The following is a 19,965-nucleotide window of genomic DNA, read 5'->3' as shown; positions in this document are numbered from 1 at the left end:
TGAAAGGCATATTCAGCACAGCCTGCTGGATTTCTGGCTTAAATCCGGAGGTACGTAGCCAAGCGTGTCTCCGAATGGTTACCGCTGTGTTTACTGTCCTGGCCGCCGTGTCTGCTGAGTCCATAGCCGACCTTATTTGGTTGTTGGAGATAGTTTGGCCCTCCTCGACAACCTGTTGGGCACGTTTCTGGAACTTTTTGGGAAGGTGTTGAATGAAATGTTGCATTTCGTCTCAATGTGCCCGGTCGTATCTTGCCAGTAGAGCTTGTGAATTGGTAATTCGCCATTGATTGGCTGCCTGTGCTGCCACCCTTTTGCCTGCTGCATCGAATTTCCGACTTTCTTTGTCGGGTGGTGGTGCATCTCCAGGAGTTCGTGAGTTTGCCCTTTTCCGGGCTGCTCCTACTACCACGGAATCAGGAGTTAACTGTTGTGTAATGTACAGAGGGTCCGTAGGGGGAGGTTTAGATTTCTTCTCCACCCTAGGTGTGATGGCTCTGCTCTTGACTGTGTCTTGAAACACCTGATTGGCGTGTTTTAACATGCCTGGTAACATTGGCAAACTTTGGTATTGGTAACTGGAGACCGGTGCATCATACAAATCCCATGCATCCGGGTCATCTTGGCTCATCCCTGTGTGCGTTGGTGGCTGCATCATTGGGGGTGTTGCTACTGGGGACAGATGTGGCGAGTGCGGTGGCGATAGCTGTGGAGAAAACTGTGGTGGTGGTTTTTCTTTAGCCACTTTTGCTTTTGGCTGCATTTCCGCCTCATGGAATGCAAGCTTCCGCTTCATCTTTATTGGAGGAAGAGTTCTGATTTTCCCTGTGTCTTTTTGTATATGGAGCCTCCTTTGGGTATGGTCTGGCTCTCCCATGCCCAGTTCTTGTTCAAACCTGTGGCCTTGTAATTGTGAGGAAAGGCCCTGTTCGTCTGCATAGGAGCTGTGTTTCGGCTCTGAGGCTGCATGTTTCGGCACCAAAACCTTTTCGGCAGTCTTTTTCGGTTCCGAGGAAAACCGTTTTGGTTTTCGGGGTGCCAATCTCTCAGTGTTGAGTCTGGTCGGAGCGAGGCCTTTTTCCCATGCCGATGTTTGGTCAAGTGTTTTCGGGTAAAGCCATGGCCTGTTGGAGGTGGCGTCCCCTGGGCCTTCATGATTTTCGAGTGAGTTTTTGTCGTGGATGGTTTACTCACGGTTTGTTGCCTCGTCGATTGCTCACTCTCAGGCTCGTCCGAGTCCGAATCTGGAATGGATAATGTCTCCTCTTCTTCGACGTCGGGGGGGCCCGGCCGGTGTCGACGCCATTTGAAGTCTTCCAGCTCTACGATCCCGCAGTGTCTTCTTGCATCGAAATGCCCAACAGGCCTCGCACATATCCTCTTTGTGTTCGGGGGACAAACACAGATTACAGACCAAGTGTTGGTCTGTATAAGGATACTTAGCGTGGCAGTTGGAACAGAAGTAGAAGGGGGTCCGTTCCATGAGCCTTGAAGATGGACGCAGTCGGGCCGACCAGGCCCCGCGAGGAGTGGAAGCCCCGAAGGGCTGCCGGAGCTCTTCTTTCTTCGGTGTCGATGTGCTAGCACTAACCCGGTACCGAGAGCAAACAATACCTTCAAATTTTCCGATTGATAACTATCTTTTCCGAACCGAAACATGGAGCGAAGAGGAACACGTCCGAACCAGATGGCGGAAAAAAAACCAATCTAAGAGGAGTCGACGCCCATGTGCAATGGAGCCGAAAGGGAGGAGTCCTTCGTCTCGTGACTCAAAAAGACTTCTTCGAAGAAAAACAACTGGTAACACACTGAGCCCAACACTAGATGGCAGGATAATAATGCACAGCATGTGTATCTGCAGCTACACATGCCATAGAACATATATATATATAGTTACTTACCCAGTAGACATCTGTTCCTGGCATGTAGTGCTGTAGATTCACATGCTTTGCAATGCTTTGGAATCTTAATATTGTACTCTCAAGACTTACAGATTCACTATTTGAACCCATGCATTCTTGTACATTACAGTTTGTCTCATGGAAGGTTGTTTTTTTTAGTAGCCATAACTTCTTTAGGAAGGGTTAGTGAAATTCAATTGTTAACTCCAGAAGAACCTTTCTTCCAAATTCATAAGGTCAAAGTCCTTAGAACAAATCCAAAGTTCCTACCTAAGGTAGTTTCACATTTTCATATTAGTCAATCAGTGGAATTAACAGTCTTCTTTCCACAACCAGATTCAGTTGCTGAAAGAGCTCTACATACCCTTGATGTTAAAAGAGCTCTCATGTTTTACATCGACAGAACAAAAGACTTTAGGAAATAAAAACAATCGTTTGTAGCTTTTTCACAACCTCACAAAGATAATCCTATTTCAGAAAATGGATTAGCTAGATGGATAGTGAAGTGTATTCAAATGTGCATTCTTTAGGCTAAAAGACAGCTACCTATAGCTCCTAAAGCACATTCTACTAGAAAAAGAAGCTTCAATTGCATATTTAGGGAACATACCAATAGCAGATATATGTAAAGCTGCTACATGGTCTACACCACACATATTTACTAAACATTACTGTGTATATGTCTTAGCTCGCCAACAGGCAAATGTTGGACAAGCAGTACTTGGGACATTATATCAAGATGCTCTAACTCCTAAGGGATAGACACCACTTATTTGGGAGGGGACTGCTTTATAGTATATGCAAAGCATGTGTATCTGCAGCAACACATGCCATCAAATGGAAAATGTTACTTACCCTATAGACAACTGTTTGTGTCATGTAGTGCTGTTGATTCACATGTGCCCTCCCACCTCCCCAGAAGCCTATGGTTGTTGTAGTACAATATATTGTAAATATGTATATACATTGCATGGACATCTCTCTCTTTTACTTACCATCTATCTACATAAACATATACACACTCTTTACATCCACCCGCCTGTGGGAAAGCAATGTAACAAATTACTCAATGGCCCATGCGCAGTATTCACTGAGAGGAGTCGCTCGATCCCGTGACTCCAAAACATTCTTAGAAGAAAAATGACTTGAAACATTCCGAGCCCAACACTAGGTGGCGGACTTATGCTACACATGCCATCAAACGTATATGTTTAACTTACACTGCTGGCCTGGCAGTATTTTGGTGTAAGCTTAGCTGTCTGTTCTGTGTATTGATGTGAAATGTGTGAGGTCTGCTATGCAGAAGTTTTTAGATAAATTCATTAGCTCATCTAAACAACTTGTCATAGGTCAAGATTCACAAATTCTTCCACGAATACCGGGGGGCTTAATCATGAGAATTCAAGAATAATTCACATCCACAGACAGAAAAAATATGGTGAATGAGACACACTAAGGACATCAAAAGGTATATGAATGCATTACATGCAAAAGTTATTATAAGGAATCTACAATGAAGGGGAGAAGAACTGAAATCTGGCATTAAACCATACCAAGAGGTTTTTAAATACTTTCTGTAACCATGGCACTCTTTAAACCATGCATAAAGGAAAATATAAAGCACTGTTTTCTACATACAGTGAGAACAAGAAGAGGGCTGCCGTCTAGACTGCCAGTAGGACAAAGGGGCCAGAAAAGCCAGAAAACAGTCCATTTCTTTACTAATGCCATCCACCATATCTTACCTTTGAATACGTCACTACTGTGAAAGCAAATACTTATGTTAAACTCATTCAACCTATTACAAAGAAAGGCCAAACAAATTATCAGTTTTCTCCTGATACCAAAAGGGGCAGCCTGCACACAAATGCTTCGCAACTTCTCTGATGAACAAGAACACAAGTGACCCCGACGCTTTGACCTGCAAGGGCTCATCGGTGTGGCATAACTCGAATCCTCAGTCAGCAGGTCACAAAAAAAACCTAACGAAAGGACATCATGTAAAAATCAAGAAACAGGTCTGTCTTTTATAGTCACTGAGCACAAGGAACAAGGCAAAGAAAAAGTACAATCTTCTCCTCAGTGCACTAGATAACAGCATTCTACAAACACTTACAGTAAAGACAGTGGCAGTAATGGCATAGATCAAAAGAGCCTTAAGGTTGTCAGTGGCGATCTGAAGCTGATCTGGAGGAAGAGCGTTATTGAACGTCCTTTTATTGTCTGCATACAACCACCAAAGAACACCTGTGCCTCCTAGACAGGAAAAACAGACAAGGAAGTTTAATTATGTCTGACTTATACAGCTTTAAGTAATTGACGGCATAAATAACACAACCATCTAAATTTAAAAAAAACAATGAATTTTAAAGATTTTTTTCGTTACCACTGCTATCACACCAAAACCATGTCCAAAATAAACATTTCAATACCTCACAACATAGCTCCTCAAACATCACTGTATCACATTTTTTGCAACACATGTGGAAATAGCGGAACACTGTTTACAGATTGCTGCTACTAGACTTCATATTTTGTTATTTTTCTAAAGTTTACATTGAAAGCATATATTATTATGAGATTGCGTATTTGCGAATAGTTGTTGATGAAATTGCTATATTTTGAACACTGTAATTAGCACCTTCTGTGCAGATTTAAGAACTTCTTGATCAGAGATATATAGCTATAATCTTAGGCCAAACTAGTTGAAATCATTTTTCAGCAGTTGGCTTCCTGATACTTGGGCTCACGTCTGATTGGTATCCGACAGTGCTAGAAGGGGTGGTCTAACCGGGGTGTGGCCTTTTGTTGGTCATTTAATGGTTTGCTAGGCCCTTTTTAATCTAGAGTTTCCTCATGTTACCACAAACATTGTGTGCAGCAAGGTGAAACTCATGCAGTATGTATCCCATACCTTGCAAAACGCCTATATTGCGTGTTTTTAAAAGTTTAAAACTGCACACATTTGAAAATATTAGCCAATTTTTAGCTGTCCTTTTTGCTCATAGGGACCACTTTTTTGGTGACAAGCCCTACTTTCTGTCCCAGTCCGACCCTGCTTGGGCTTTTTCTATTACTACATTTCTCTTGCTATATTCTGTATTTCTTCTCATAATCACTTGTTTTCTAGAGTGCTAAGGTAGTCCAAATAAATTTCCTTGAGTGTTCAAAAAAGCCAGTAATCCTAGAACATTGCTTAAAAATCTTATTGTATAAAAAATACAGTCTTTCTTAAAAATCCAATGAAGAGGGAACCATGATATTGTGTTTCAATAAAAAATTGTTTCTTTATTCCTTTAATGATCATCCCAGCCAACACGTTTTGTCTCCTGGACGGGACTTTATCAGGGTTTCTTATTCACTTTTTAACTGTTTCTCTGATGATTCTTCTCCGCGGAGCCCCCCGACCATACCAGTCTCTAACAGCACTTGTATTAAACACTTTCAGTTGCAAGACACTGCTTCATAATTAAATTGTAGACGTAAATCACTGATAATGGGTTTGACTTACCTGCTTAACAGCAACCTATTTATCTGATGCCTGGGTTTTTAGTATGTGTAGAACTGTAAATCAGACAGCTGTACGCTACCCTAAATGCTGCATTTTGATTGACTCCTGTCAGGTCGGTAGCTACCTGGGAGATTCTTGGCTAGCACCTCAGACAATTGACAGTTATGACTACATTTTATGAAACTAGCCACAATACTGATTTAGAATGTTATTTTAAAAAATATATTTTAATTATCGGCAAATGCACTTGTTCACAAGGTATGTAATGCACCAATCTTATAGACAAATATATATTAACTGGATTTTATCATTTCCTTATATTTAACTCACAATAAAAAATAATTTGCATGCAGATGCAACAGCTAACAAAACGAAGCGAGTAAAAGAAAAAAGAAAAATTAAATGCCCAAACATCAGCTCAAATTAAGAGCACACTATCAAACAGAAACACAAATCTATTTGTTTTAAATATGAGATCAATCTGCAAACAATTTCCTGCATGCCAATAGACGACGTACCGATATGTTAACTATTTTAAAATTAAGGAGATATTAATTAGGAAAGCATGCATAGAAAAAAAAACACGTGGAAAAGGGATGCTGCTAGACGTACGTAGGGATCTCTCAATAACTGTTTTAGCCCTTTAAAATATATTATGCCACAAATAAGAATATATAATGCCATAAATGATTACAAATGTATACCTCCCCCTTGTATGTTTTTACCAAACTAGCTTTGTATCTGTATTAACAATGCCAGGCTCTTTTACTTCAGCCTGCTCCATAGAAAATGCTTTAAAGTGAACGTCTCTGATTCAGCAACATTTAGCCCATTGTTCCACTGTATAAAATGTTAGCACTCTAGTTGTAAATTAGAAATCTTTTGTGAAGCTACATTACACCAATGTTGAAGGAATCCACAAACTGCTGGTGCTGTTGAAATTACATTTCCCACAGCCTGCCAGATTTTCTGATATGGAAAAGGAAGATATTGACAATCAATAGAAAATATTCTATCATTTTAGAATTTTAGAGTGCTAACTGTAATTTTATGGCAACATGTAACCCAGCATTTTGTTTGTTTCCCTATAGGAAAATATTTCCATTCTAAAGTTCCTATTATAGCAACATGGCATTCAGATGTGCCATGTTTTGTAATAAAATTAGAATGTTAGCAGTCTAGTTGTTCACTGCAACCCTTTGCTGAAGCACCTGTAGAACACAGAGGAATCAACTGGTAGGTTGCTGCGTCTGTGGGAGATATATGTTTTACTCAACATGTCAAATTTTATTCTCACATGGCTCAGAGAGATTTGTGAATTTATGGAAAATGTGTCCTCATTTTAGCTTCTGGAGCACTTACCATCATTTTCATGAAAAAAATCTTGTTAGGAAATGATGTTCTCTCAAACATAATTCATAAAGTCGTAACAGTGGGTCAGCATTTCCACATAGTGAGATCATCTTAGACACCATCACAATACTTAAACATTTGTGTGTCACCACCAACACAACCTAAGATTTGTATTGTATGTAAAATCTGTTATTACCCTACCCTACCTACTGCCACCTTTTTGTAAACCTCAAAACGAGCCTTTCATTAAAACACATTTCAAAGGAACATAAATTGGGACTCCAAAAAACAAACTCAATCACAGTGTTTCATTTACCTTTTAACCTTCCATTCAAATACTACCCTGAAAATCACACTATCCAACAGTTTTGAGAGTTTAAACCAACATTTTCAGGGTCGTTTGGGGTGGAGTAGGGCCTGCTGCTTTGCCTCAGGACCTCTGACTCAACCCCAGTCATTACGTACCCGAGTGTCCTTCCCCTTTGATAATATTGCCTAAAAAGTACCCCTATGCTTTAAAGTCTGTTGCTCTACACGCTAGGTGAATGTATCACTCGGAGCAGGAAATAATTCCAACAGATTCTCTAGCTACAGCTCTCAATAAAACACCTTAACAATACTTCCCATAAGGCTTCTACTTCTAGTATTACTGTATCGGCCACCTAATCTGGCAATGGAGAAACTTACAGCTGTCAGACATTCTTTACCACTGAATGTTAAATCACAAATATGTGGAGTTGCTCGAAGACATTAATCTTTGTCTTGAGTAATCCTATGAGGCGTCACTAAACTTGACCAAGCCTCCACATGAAGGAGCTCTATTTTCAATGACCTTACCATGCACCGCAGATGTCACCGGCCTGATCTCTCTCTCTCTCTCTCTCTCTTTTCTTTTGCCTCTGGCTAATTTATTTAGACAGGATCATTTTGACCTTCCCTATAGGATTCGTAGGTCACATACCCTGCCTTTTGCACACATTCACCTTGTCAAAAAAGGTGAAAACTCAAATGAACAGAATAAAGCCCAATGTTATTACCCCCTTACACAAGGGCCAATAAAAATGTAGATACTAATTATATCCTTAGTGATTCCCTTTACCCTTTTCAAGGTAAGATTGACCCTTATATTATAAACTCTATCCTTTTTATGCAGGCTCCAAGTTTCATTCCTCAACATGTTAACAACCCATGGTTCTCCCAAGATCTTGACAAATTGAAACCAAGCGATGTTAACTAGAAAGGGCTCTGCTTTGTACACAAGACCAAACACAAATGCCATCTTCATCATACAGGCAGCAAGAATTGTATTATAGTACTCAGACTGCACCGACAGACAACGTCTCTCAAGGTCATTTTAGACTGGTTTCTCATTGTTACCAATCCTACAATTACAACATTCTTGATATCGGTCATAAACGTGCAATGGCCTATCTTCACTCTTTTGGAAAAGGTGGCAAGCATCTGGAATTGGCCTTGAGACCGCCAGACTTGGAGTGGCCATCAGACCACCGCGGTAGTGGCAGTCCAATCCGCCACATTCCGATTGTGGCTGAAATGCCGCGGTAATACCGCTGAAACCGCCAGGCTGGAGACAGCCTCCAGCCTGGCGGTCCTGGCGGTTGTAATCCGCCAGGGCAGCGCTGCCCGCCGGATTATGAGGTCCATTCCACCAGCCTTTTCATGGCGGTTCACACCACCGTGGAAAAGCTGGTGGAATGGGGTGCCGGGGGACCCCGGGGGCCCCTGTATTGCCCATGCACTTAGCATGGGCAGTGCAGGTGCCCCCATTCACAGCCCGGTCGTGCATTTCACTGCCCGAATTACAAGCAGTAAAATGCGCAATGGGTGTTGCTGCACCTGCTGCACCGCCACATTGGCGCAGGCTCGATTCTGAGCCGCCGTCACTGTTAAGCCCCTCTTCACCGCAGGGCCAGCGGGCGGAAACACTGTTTCTGCCAACCGGCCCTGCGGCGAAGTCATAACAGGGCCGGCGGTGTTCTGACGGCACCAGGAGTCAGGTGGTGGGTTGGGTTTGGCGGGCGGCCTTCGCCGCCTGCCAAACTCTGAATGACCCCCCTTGGTCTTAAAGAGCAGAGGCTGGAAGTGGATGGTGGTGAGGTCAGAGCACTGTTTTTATTCAACCTTTCAGAGGCCTTTGCTACCAGCTGATTATGCACATATTGCATGATATTGGTTGCTGTGGTAACTGCAAACACAAATGGTGTCAATTATACTTTTCCCATCTGCGGTGAGCAAGCTAAATTGGAAGTCTTCAAGGGGCCATACATTCACCATTATTGTTCATTATGTACATACATGTAGCTGTTCAGTCAGACAGGTTTAATACATGAGCTAGTACACCCAATACTCTACAAGCTATAGCTTCAAACTGGCTTCTGATCTTGTTCAATGCTATTAGCCATTATCCTGGAAGTGAAAGAAACAGACCCTTAGCTTGTCCACAGTACCTTTAAGATTCTAGGCCAACGATGACACACTATGACAGTTTGGTAAAGGTGACCCATATGCTGCTAATACATTAGAAAAATAACTGAAATTAAGTTTAAGAAAAGTTTATTTGCCAACTATTCCCCAACGCTTTACATTTAGTGGGGTTTTGAGGATTTGAGCAGTTCACACATACTATTTACATTTTTACTCAGTATAATGAAATTTTGTAACCATATCTCACACAATTCACTTGGTCATGTCTTCAAAATTAGCTTATACATAGAAGCAAACAAATCAAACGACCTACCACAATGTGCCACACTTCCTTTTTCAACTTTACTGAGGGTTTCCCGCCACCTCAATTGGTGGTCAAGAACTTTACCAGGGTCTCACAGAACCCTTGTCGCTCTATGCCCATTCAGATGCAGCAACAGGCTCCCTTTCTATCCCTATTCACCCATATCACTTCTATCCCGAGGGAAGATCCTACTTCATTCTCTGGGCGGTATGGGAGTGAAAGGGATGTCTCTCTTGTGATGAAACTCAGCGTCCAGGCATACTCACGAGGTGGGTTAATAGGGTGCAGCCCCTCCATGCAATAATCCACTTCATATTTTGCTGCGTGATCTAAAAGGCACTTTACTAATGTGTACTTTACAACCTTCCCTTTAAACTCAACATGCCTGCACACACCGACACTACTCTGAACACATTACTGACCAGGCTGGAAATGTAAAAACAATTCCCTAAAACACACAAGGAAACATATTTTTGTTGCGTATGGATGGGACTCTGAAACAGCTTTCCCTTGCACATAAAGTTTTCTCCATTGTTGATACAATTCAAGAAAGTCCTCAAATTGCACATCTTCATAAGCGTCCTACAATTCTAGTCTGTACTCCTGACCTCCCCCACCTGACACCATTGTGATGCTGATCCCTTCTGCATTTGTTCACTCCGACAGTTCTCAGTCACACTGTAATCGTACCTTCATGCCTCTGCATTCTCAAATGTTGACTGTAATGTGTTGCTAAGTGACACACTCTGCTACCAGAGCCAAATAATTTGCAGAAAATAAAGGACAGATGGTGTGAAGATGCGTGCTTTAAAATATAAATTGGGAATGGTTCTAAAATTAAGGACAGATTTTTAAAGTTGATGGAATACTGGACTGGCTCACCAGCGTGACAGGCGACTGAGGGGCTTGTGAAATGGCTTTACTTTTTGAGCCAATAATTGCAACAGACATTTTAACCCTGTGAAGTTGAACCCAAGTTGTGTCCACTCACTTGGATTGTTAACAGGAAGTTTACTATAGCATCAAGCTGCCCAGTTTCATTTGTAACTTTAATATAAATGTGGGTGTTATCATAATAAAACCTCTGTACTAATGCACTGATATTGCAGATAGAGGCATAAAAGTATTTTGCTTAGTTACATATGTGGTGGTCATTGTATAGTGCAGATACTAGGACATTTGATTCAATAGTTGCTGTCAGCTGCCTATAACACATGATGTGGCCTAACATTAGCTCAGAGGAGCAGCAAGGATACCTGAGCTCCAGAAGTCCCCCTCAACAAGGTACACCGTGCACGGGCATCGGGACCCTGAAATGAGAGCTCCTGACTGGGTCTGGGGATTTGGGGAAGGGAGGAGGTCTCCATGTACTTTACAGGCCCATCCCTTCAAGTTTTGTTACTTCACTGAACACACAACGGGACTGTCTGAATGAGTGACACTAAAAACAAATATAAATGTATTCTTGGCACAGCAGGAAGTTGACCTAACACTTGCCTTCCCCTTCGTGGGGGAAATGTTGATGGAAACTGTAGAGAAATATTAAGCTGAATTTCATGCATTGAGGCCTTAACTATGAAAAAAATGATCTATGACATTAGAGGAAACTTAAAGCTCTAGGTATAGTGACAAGCACGCATCAAGAAACCCGAAATACAGTAGCCTGAGTATATGCATAGACTTCTCGAACTCTCCAGAGACTTGCAAAAAAGAAACAAGCATTGGAAAAGCCAATAGGATTCACCTTTGCTTTTTCTTCTTATCTAACTGGATTGCAAAATAGGAGAAACATGTCATAATAATGTTTGTTTTAAATCTGATAATCCGTTAAACGTTGTTTATGCTGTTCATTAATTCAACATACATCACAACATAAACAACTATTAACGGTTTATTAAATTGAAAACAAACATTATCATAACATTCTTCTAATATTTATAATTCAGACAGGAAGAAGAAAGACGAAGAGAAGACAGCAGCGAAGAAAGAAGACAGAGAAGAGGGCATGCCGCAAAGAAGAAAGAAGACAGCAGCGAAGAAAGGAGGCAGAGAAGACGGCATGTGGCGAAGAAGAAAGAAGACGGTAGCAAAGAAAGAAGACTGCATGCGGCAAAGTTAAAAGAAGACGGCAGCAAAGAAAGAAGACGTCCGCCAAGAAAGAAGGCGGCATGTGGTGAAGAAGACGGCAACAAAGAAAGAAGACAGAAGAAAGTAGCGAAGAAAGAATACGGGTAAGACAGCATGCAACAAAGAAGACAGCAACAAAGAAAGAAGACAGAGAATACTGCATGCAGTGAAGAAAGAAGGGCAGTGAAGAAAGAAGACAGAGAAGCCTGCATGAGACGAAGAAAAAAGAAGCGCAGTAAAGAAAGAAGACCAAGACGGCAGTATGCAGCAAAGAAGAAAGAATGTGGCAGTGAAGAAAGAAGACAGAAGATAGCAGTGAAGAAATAAGATGTCAGCGGAGAAAGAATATGGCATGCACAAAGAAAAAGTACTTTCAGCGTTGTAGCCAGAGGAAGGGCATTAGCCAGTGTCCAATGGCAAGTGACCGGAAGGAGTACTTGGTTCAGAGACAACACAACTGCATGAACGGCAAAGACAGCAGGAAGTGAAGCAGACAATGTGCTGGCCAATCAGAGCATGTAAATTAGAGCAACGCTGGACAAAGCAAACATTAAGTTCAGGTAAATAAGGGGAGGTTTCTAAACCCCCTTTTAAGGTTTTTTTGTAGCAACAAAAGATTTAGCAAGCACAGCGTACAGGCGAAACCTAAAAATACAGTGTGTACCCCCACACAGCCCCTTGTTCATTCACATACAAAAGCTAATTGAAGTGTAGACGATTTGGGGGGATACAACTGCTACCTGAAAAGTGTCTTTCTGAGGCAAAAACATTCTGCCTTCATAACTGAAATTACAGCAGAATTAAAACTTAAACGCATAGGAGCAAGCAGGATGTGATTTAAAGACAGAGACATCTCAAATTTGAGTCTTCCCAACCAAAAAAAGCATCATCATCACCTGAGATCACTAGGCTTTGGTGGAATTTCAATTACGTTGAGTAATCAAAGCAGATTCAGTGATTCCGTGTAACTCTTTGATGCAGAATTACCAATATCAACTACGCCCGCTTGAGGGAAAACCTACCCAAGTGCACATTTAGCGAGTGTGATCGGCAGCTTGCCATTCATACTCTGTTGCATTTAGATCTATTTTTTTTTTGAGAGAAAAATGCACTTTGTTTCAGTTTGGATGCAAGGGGGCATTTTTGCACTAAGAAAAGAGAGCAAAATGCAGAATCACTCTTCTTGCATAATTCTGCCTAGTCTAGCATAATGTTTGGGTAATTCCGCACTTTTAGGCTACCAGGAATTGTACGAGTTACACCCAACTCTAAGGAAAACTACCTGAAGCATTTTATGTAATAAAAACATCAGTACAAAACAAACAAAAAAAAACTCTTGTTTTGTCCTGCCAATTCATACATTTTTAGAGACAAACTGATCTGTACAAATTCACACTGGCATATTAAATATAAACCCATGATCATTTCATGAAAAACATGAACCAAGTTCAAGGCTTCCATAGATTCCCAATAGCACCGTAAACCGGCCACAACACCAGCTCATTCCTTCTGCCAAACATACCTTATTAATATCTCTTCTAAACCCTGCACAGGCAGCATCCAACTTCAAATCCTCTCCATGGTCGTTCCCACAAACCCAATCCTGCCAGACTGCAGCACTTTTATTGGTCTTATACACCTTGTCTACACCTCAAATTGTCTCTTTGGGCCCTTCACACAGAATTACTCAGCCTTCCCTTTGCAGTTTTCAAACATGCACGGTGTCGAGTTGCTCTTCCACTTGGTCCCCACAGTGTTCACCTCAGTCTGAATCCACCCAAAGGTCATTCCACAGCTCCTGCCCAGTGAACACACATTCTGCTTAATAAACATAACTGGCATCCCATATGTAACCAAGAAAAGACAGGGGACCTCCATGGAAGGAAAAACAAATCGCTATGTTGCACACGTGCCGCCCTCAAAAAGGAAAAATCACCACTGTGCATTTCTCCCTTTATAAATACCCACCTCCCTAACACATAAACATTTTGCGGTACAGCCCTTTCTCTGACAAAAACACATTTTCTACAGAAACAGCCATATGTTCCACCATCCTGACCTATTTTGTATCTCAATGACAAGCATGGTTTTTAGCAAAGTGGCAGTGTGTATATGTGTATATATATATATATATATTTTTTTTTTTTATTGAAGACTGTCTACTGCACGGCTTCCTGTTCTCGGACCCTATTTCCACTCTTAAGTTTTCCTTTCACAAAACATTACAATCATGTTCTTAAGACCAGTTAGTGTAATGGGGCGAACTTGACCAGAGCTCACAGATTGTATTAATTTGTTAAATTAATTTGCAGAAGTGGATAAATAGTATTTTGGCAACATGAAATGAAATTGTATGCTGAATGCATATGTTAGACAAACTCCTCCCTGGACTGGCCTAATAGCACAGCACTCTTACCGAAGTAGGCAGTAAGGCAACCAAGACTGAGTTATATGTCCATCTAAGATTGAAAAAAAAAAAAAGATTGTTTACTGCATTGATAGATGTGACTCTTAGTGCTGGGTGGTTGCACTCACAATTAATTGTGGTCATAACATCTCCACTTTTAAATCTACAACTGCCATATTTTAGGGATGATTTTTCTGGTAAAAGTGATTTTATAGGCAATCAGGAAAGCACATTTGTCTTTAATTGATGTCTGGTGAGAGAAAACCTTCTTGTACTAGATTATCCTCACAACTCCTTAAGACTTTTCTTCCCGTAGAACTCAATATCTAGAAGAGTGAAAATAAATATGTGACTTTTGCATTATACATATAAATTGTTTTAGCACTGTTTTGCACCAGTTATACACACCTTTTTTAATATACAAATATTTTTATATATTTTAATATTATTAGCACTATGCACTTTAGTCTATGGTCGGCCTCTCTCTACTTCCATTATTAAACACATGCGGAAATTAGGAAACTCACAATTGAGATCCTAATAGGTCAATTTTGGCTATATAATATTAAAATGTATTGCTTTCTGGATAATATTTTATTACACCTAGACACAATGAGATACAATTTTTGAACCAATATACTTATATGTCATACTTATATGGCCAATATGTAGGCAAACAAGTGAAGTGGAAATATATTTGATTGTAATCATAGATAGTGTAATTAAAATTAGATTACAGATTGATTGATATTGAACCATGTGATAACAATTATTTTATTGATTGGCGTATATGCATTGATTGAATTTCTTATACTTAAAACTATTTAGAATGTTTTTTAGCACTATGCTATATTTACAATATTTAAGATAACTTTATTTAAAATAATTACAGTCATCCGTATTTTTAAAATAATACACATTGAATAATATGTCCTACAAACAATTGACAAATTAAAATGATGGAGGTTGATCAAAAATTGACCATATTGGTTCAAGTTACGTATTAGCACATAGTCTCAGGTTTGTAATATTTATTTAACGATTTTTATTACATTCAATTAATGTTATGTAGTATGTATTCATGAGTATTACGTGAAGTATATCTCCTATCGGTGTGTAAATTATTGGAAGCAATCCCCATATTGATAGTCAAGCTTAAATTCTAAGTTTTTGCATGTGTTAAGATGGCCGCTGTAGTAGTTCACAATAGAATGTCATGAAAACAAAGGATGGAGTTCAATTTGTATATATACGGTGCCGGCTTGTTGCTCAGATTGGTCCAGTTGAAGGCGTTCTGCGAAACGCGTTGACATTTCTTTCCAGGACTCTGTAAAAACCTTAATATTTAATAAAAATTTGATGAATTCAACACAGCCTTGCTGAATGCGGCTTTTCTCCGATGGTCTGGATCTAATTTGCGGGATTGGCGCAGCCGTTGGATGGCTATTGTTCCATCTATTGAGGATTATATATATATATATTTTTTTAAATCGAAGACTGTCTACTGCACAGCTTCCTGTTCCCAGACCCTATTTCCACTCTTAAGTTTTCCTTTCACAAAACATTACAATCATGTTCTTAAGACCAGTTAGTGTAATGGGGCGAACTTGACCAGAGCTCACAGATTGTATTAACTTGTTAAATTAATTTGCAGAAGTGGATAAATAGTATTTTGGCAACATGAAATGAAATTGTATGCTGAATGCATATGTTAGACAAACTCCTCCCTGGACTGGCCTAACAGCACAGCACTCTTACCGAAGTAGGCAGTAAGGCAACCAAGACTGAGGTCTTTAGTGCTTCTCTAGGTTAGGAAGTTGTTTAGCCAAACCTTCAGCACCCTCAGGAGGGCTCACACACTAACACAAATTCCTTTGACCGTCTTAAAAACCTGGGCATCTGAGGAAATAAGTTAATTTCAGTACGGTCTCTCGCCTAATTCTTTTCTTTCAGTTTGTGAGCAGAAGAGAAATCTATGTAGTAGGGGGACGTTACAAGATATGATTGGCGCTAGACAATGTGGGGATGAGAAGAAGGCATTCCACTGACTCTCAGACATTCACTCTCTGGTCTCCCTATCATCTCATCAGCATGATTAAGATACAACATGTCCAGATTTCTCTCATCATTACCCGTCACCCTCAATATAGCTTCCGAATATCCACTTACTTCCAACTCCAGCCTCCAATCAATGCCTACCCTGCTCCATCCCTTGCTGCCAGCCAGTGAGATCCCTATGCCCGCTACTCAAATTTAACTATTGCTCAGGCCAGGTTGAAGATCGTTCTGCAATGTCTGAATTCCTCATTCAAGGGCCCCCTTTTCATCCTCTCCATTCTGATCAGCAACATACAGTAACCTTAATGGTAGAAAGCAAGATACAAGTGAGCAAAATATTGTTTTCATAGAACAAAGCCTTTCCTGTACAACAAAAGTGGGTGCATTCTTTATTACAGTGAAGCATAGTTTATCTTTCCACATTCCACGTATAGAGTAACTATGATACACAGGAAAAGAAAACATGAGCACTTCCTCATTCTTGTCTCAATTTTCTTCAACTGGACTAGGCTTTTTTCAATTTTTGTTTTTTGGATGAATGATAGTTACCCAGTACGTGGTATGCCATGGTGTACTCTTATGTGGAAAAAGAAACAAAGCCACATTGAAATGTTCAAAGTAAACCATTACATTGTTTTTACAAAAAGCAATGCAAAACTGGGCAAGTGTTTCATAGTTCCATCTTGTCTGAACATTACTGAGAGAGCTAGACAGTTTAGTTTATATATATATTTTAAACAGATGATACATGATGTTTAAAGGGCAACACACATCTTGAAATATTGTAGGTTTTACCCAGGCTTATACTTACTTACCAATTGACCCCAGTATGACCAAAATTGTTATGATCCAGACGAGGACTCTAGAAATATACCTTATTATTACCATCAAGATCATGGATAAAACTACAAAGAAACAAAAGAAGAAAAAAGCTCAGTGGCAGTAGTAAAGGCACACAAAGTGAGCACATTTTTATCACGGTTTAGAACATTCAACAACCCAATGTAAAGGTTTGTTAGCATTTAAGGATATGCATTTATGTTAACGTCTGTGCAGTCAGCAACCACCATCGACTGAAAGTGATTAATAGATAATACGCATTCAATAAACAACTTAATTAATGACTTGGCAAAACAACAGAGCAAACAAAGAAACACTTTGGTGGCAATTCCAGCTGATCAATTACAAACTTTATATAGTGGAGCGAGCTACTAGCACAATGGGTTTTGGACCAAAAGAAAGAAAGTCATTCAGCTTATATTATAAACAGTTCCGTCCCAATGATAGGCTCTTTAGACCGATCATATTTTTTTTGCAGTTAACGATGATCTACAAAGCTTAATGCAAACCCTCTACCATCATGGATTCCTACGTTTCTAAGCATGGTTTCGGGAAAGTGGTCCCTGTTGATGCAGGTCAAGTCAGTGGAAATTTCATATGAGGCCCCTTGGTGGAATGCTTGCAGTGGATGTAAGGCCTGGGCTTCCTACTGATGAGGTGTGTGGTGTCCCCTAGTGTAGACAACAGATATCCAAGTGGGAGTTTGCAAATGGATTAAGAAACTGAATATAGCTGTGTAACTCTCAAGTTCTCATCTTGGTAAGTGCCTGTCCTATTCCTAGGCACTAGACATATAAGGAATGGATGGATCATGCAGGAAATCCTGGTTTCCTAAGCCACAACTAGATCCGCATGAGCGGATTGCTGTAGACTTGACAACAGAAATTAAAAAACATTGTTTAGGTCTTCACTCTGGGCCTTGCTCATGTCTTTTTGGTTTGCAGAGTCTTATTCTTAGACCATGAGGGATGTAAGCAACTGATTTTTGGAGGGACTATCAGATGAATGATGTAACAATAGGTGTTTAAAACCCAGACTGACATCGTCAAATAAAGGAACATTCTAGAAAGTCTTGAGCTGGGTATTGTTCGTGATTCAAGACTGGCTAAAGAAAGCATGCCTTTTTCTCTACACTACATAGCCTTTTTAAAAGTAAAAATGTCCTTAAAGTATTTAATTTCAGTTCAGTTACCTGTGTTATTGAAATAAATATATTTTTGCACCGTGCCAGTCAGCTAAAGTGGCCAAGTGATCATCAGAGTATTCAACAATTTAATTAAAAAAACATAAAAGGCTGCTGCTTGCTAAAGGAAACTTTATGCCCAAGAAATAAAGTATGGAAGGAGTGATCATATTGAGGACAGGCATCCTCCTTCCACAAGAAGGCAGACAGAACAAGTAAAGTCAATAATTAAACCCCTTTAAAGTATATATTTTTACAGTTGAACCATAAACGTTCTTTCTGAAGGCTACAAAGAGCAACATCTGCAATATACACTGCCACCTGCAGCATGCAGGTATTTGTTAATAGAATTTACATATCTAGAAGGTTTACTACATCATTTTTTACCAACTTCTCCAAAAGCTACATGTAAAAAGGAAGTACTTCCCCATAGACTCTCCAGCAACTAAATCATCAAGACAACCATCAACTCTGCAGAGTGATGGATAAAAAACGATGCATTTTCACATTCTTGCTAGGGCTAAAAAAACAATAAATGTGCAAAGATCAGATACTCAAATTTGCAACTATTTGGGAAAGATGAAATATTGCCAGGCCTCTCTCAAATGCGGACATCTGTACATTGAGACAATTGTCATAGTCTGGTAGAAGGCTGACTTGGAGTCATATGTGAATATGGTTGTTCTACTCCACAGACCAGGAAACATCTCTCAACTCATCCTAAAGAAATCTTATTTATCTGCTGCTGCTTTCCTTTCTGCTCCACACTGGGTTAGCAGGCTGAGGCATATTGATATTGTGAGAGCTGAATTTAGTACTAATGATTTTGCATTTATCATGGGTTAAGAATTTGCATGGGATGGGGCTAAAATAGAAACTAATAAGTGACTTGGAAAATGTACCCACTTGAGTGGCCGTCATGAATTATGTAAATGTTTTAGTGAATGTATGTTGTTATTAGTTATTGAGCATGGGTAGAGAAAAATGTATTAGTCTGTTATATTAACAGTTTCATGTTAGGTATTTGATTTATTAACTTTAGGCCATAAGTTGGCGAGTTTGGGCCTAGTTTGTAGAACCTCATGGCAAACTAAAATGTTTAACAAAGGATGGAAAAATTTATTGTACAACTAGAAAAATGCTTAACTGTTCACACTGTGCTGACCAAACAACTTGCAGATGTCTAACTTTCTCATGAGAACTGCTTGTAGAATCATGTGGTAGTAGAAAAGATACAAATGTTAACTTGATGCATGAGACAGCGATGTTCCCTGGAATTAACAATGGATGCACTGACCAGAGTACGGATTGCAACAAAGAAGATACCGGACGAGCCTGATGATGAGAACAGGAGAAGAGGAGCCAATTGTCGACATGTGAAAGACAGTTTAGTTATATCTTAGATTTGGGTTTTAGTTTCCATTGGATCAACTTTTCTGACCAATGACGATGTGGGAAGATGCTTTGGGAAATTCTAACTTAGCCTGACAGCAGAGAGAGTTCTAGGCATTATTTTCCAATTCTTCTTTTTAAAGCACTGTCCTATTCTGTTGGAGGAGTTGAGCAGTCCCTGATGATTTTGTTTATAACCATCCTTGTAGAGTAAATCTGTGTTAATGCTGATTCTTTAGCTTGCTACATTCTGTGTCTCAGTTAGTTTAGAGCCATTCCTTTTTCACTGCCCATTACTGAAGCTGACCCGATGGATTTCAAACTGACGAAGAGAATCACAGTTTGCTGATCCCATTGAGGAGAGGTATTACAAATGCTATTGTTTGTTGTAGATTTCTAGGTACCAACCACTATTTTGATAGATCCATAGCTAGATGTTTTTCC

The 19,965-nt window shown here is 40.0% G+C and overlaps 1 protein-coding gene across 1 annotated transcript in view; it reads right to left on the bottom strand.

The window, feature by feature from the left end:
* The window catches only part of SLC44A1 (solute carrier family 44 member 1), a 417,537-nt gene that overhangs the window by 99,461 nt on the left and 298,111 nt on the right, over positions 1-19,965 (bottom strand). The window contains exons 7-8 of the mRNA XM_069239753.1: positions 16,922-17,011; positions 4,018-4,157 (exon numbers count right to left, since the gene is read on the bottom strand). Of these exons, the coding sequence (XP_069095854.1) occupies positions 4,018-4,157; positions 16,922-17,011 (230 nt within the window). The remainder of the gene's footprint in view (positions 1-4,017; positions 4,158-16,921; positions 17,012-19,965) is intronic.

The sequence above is a fragment of the Pleurodeles waltl genome, chromosome 1_2 (assembly GCF_031143425.1).
Source record: "Pleurodeles waltl isolate 20211129_DDA chromosome 1_2, aPleWal1.hap1.20221129, whole genome shotgun sequence".
In the NCBI taxonomy this organism is placed as follows: Eukaryota; Metazoa; Chordata; class Amphibia; order Caudata; family Salamandridae; genus Pleurodeles; species Pleurodeles waltl.
This window is presented reverse-complemented; position numbering and strand designations above follow the sequence as displayed.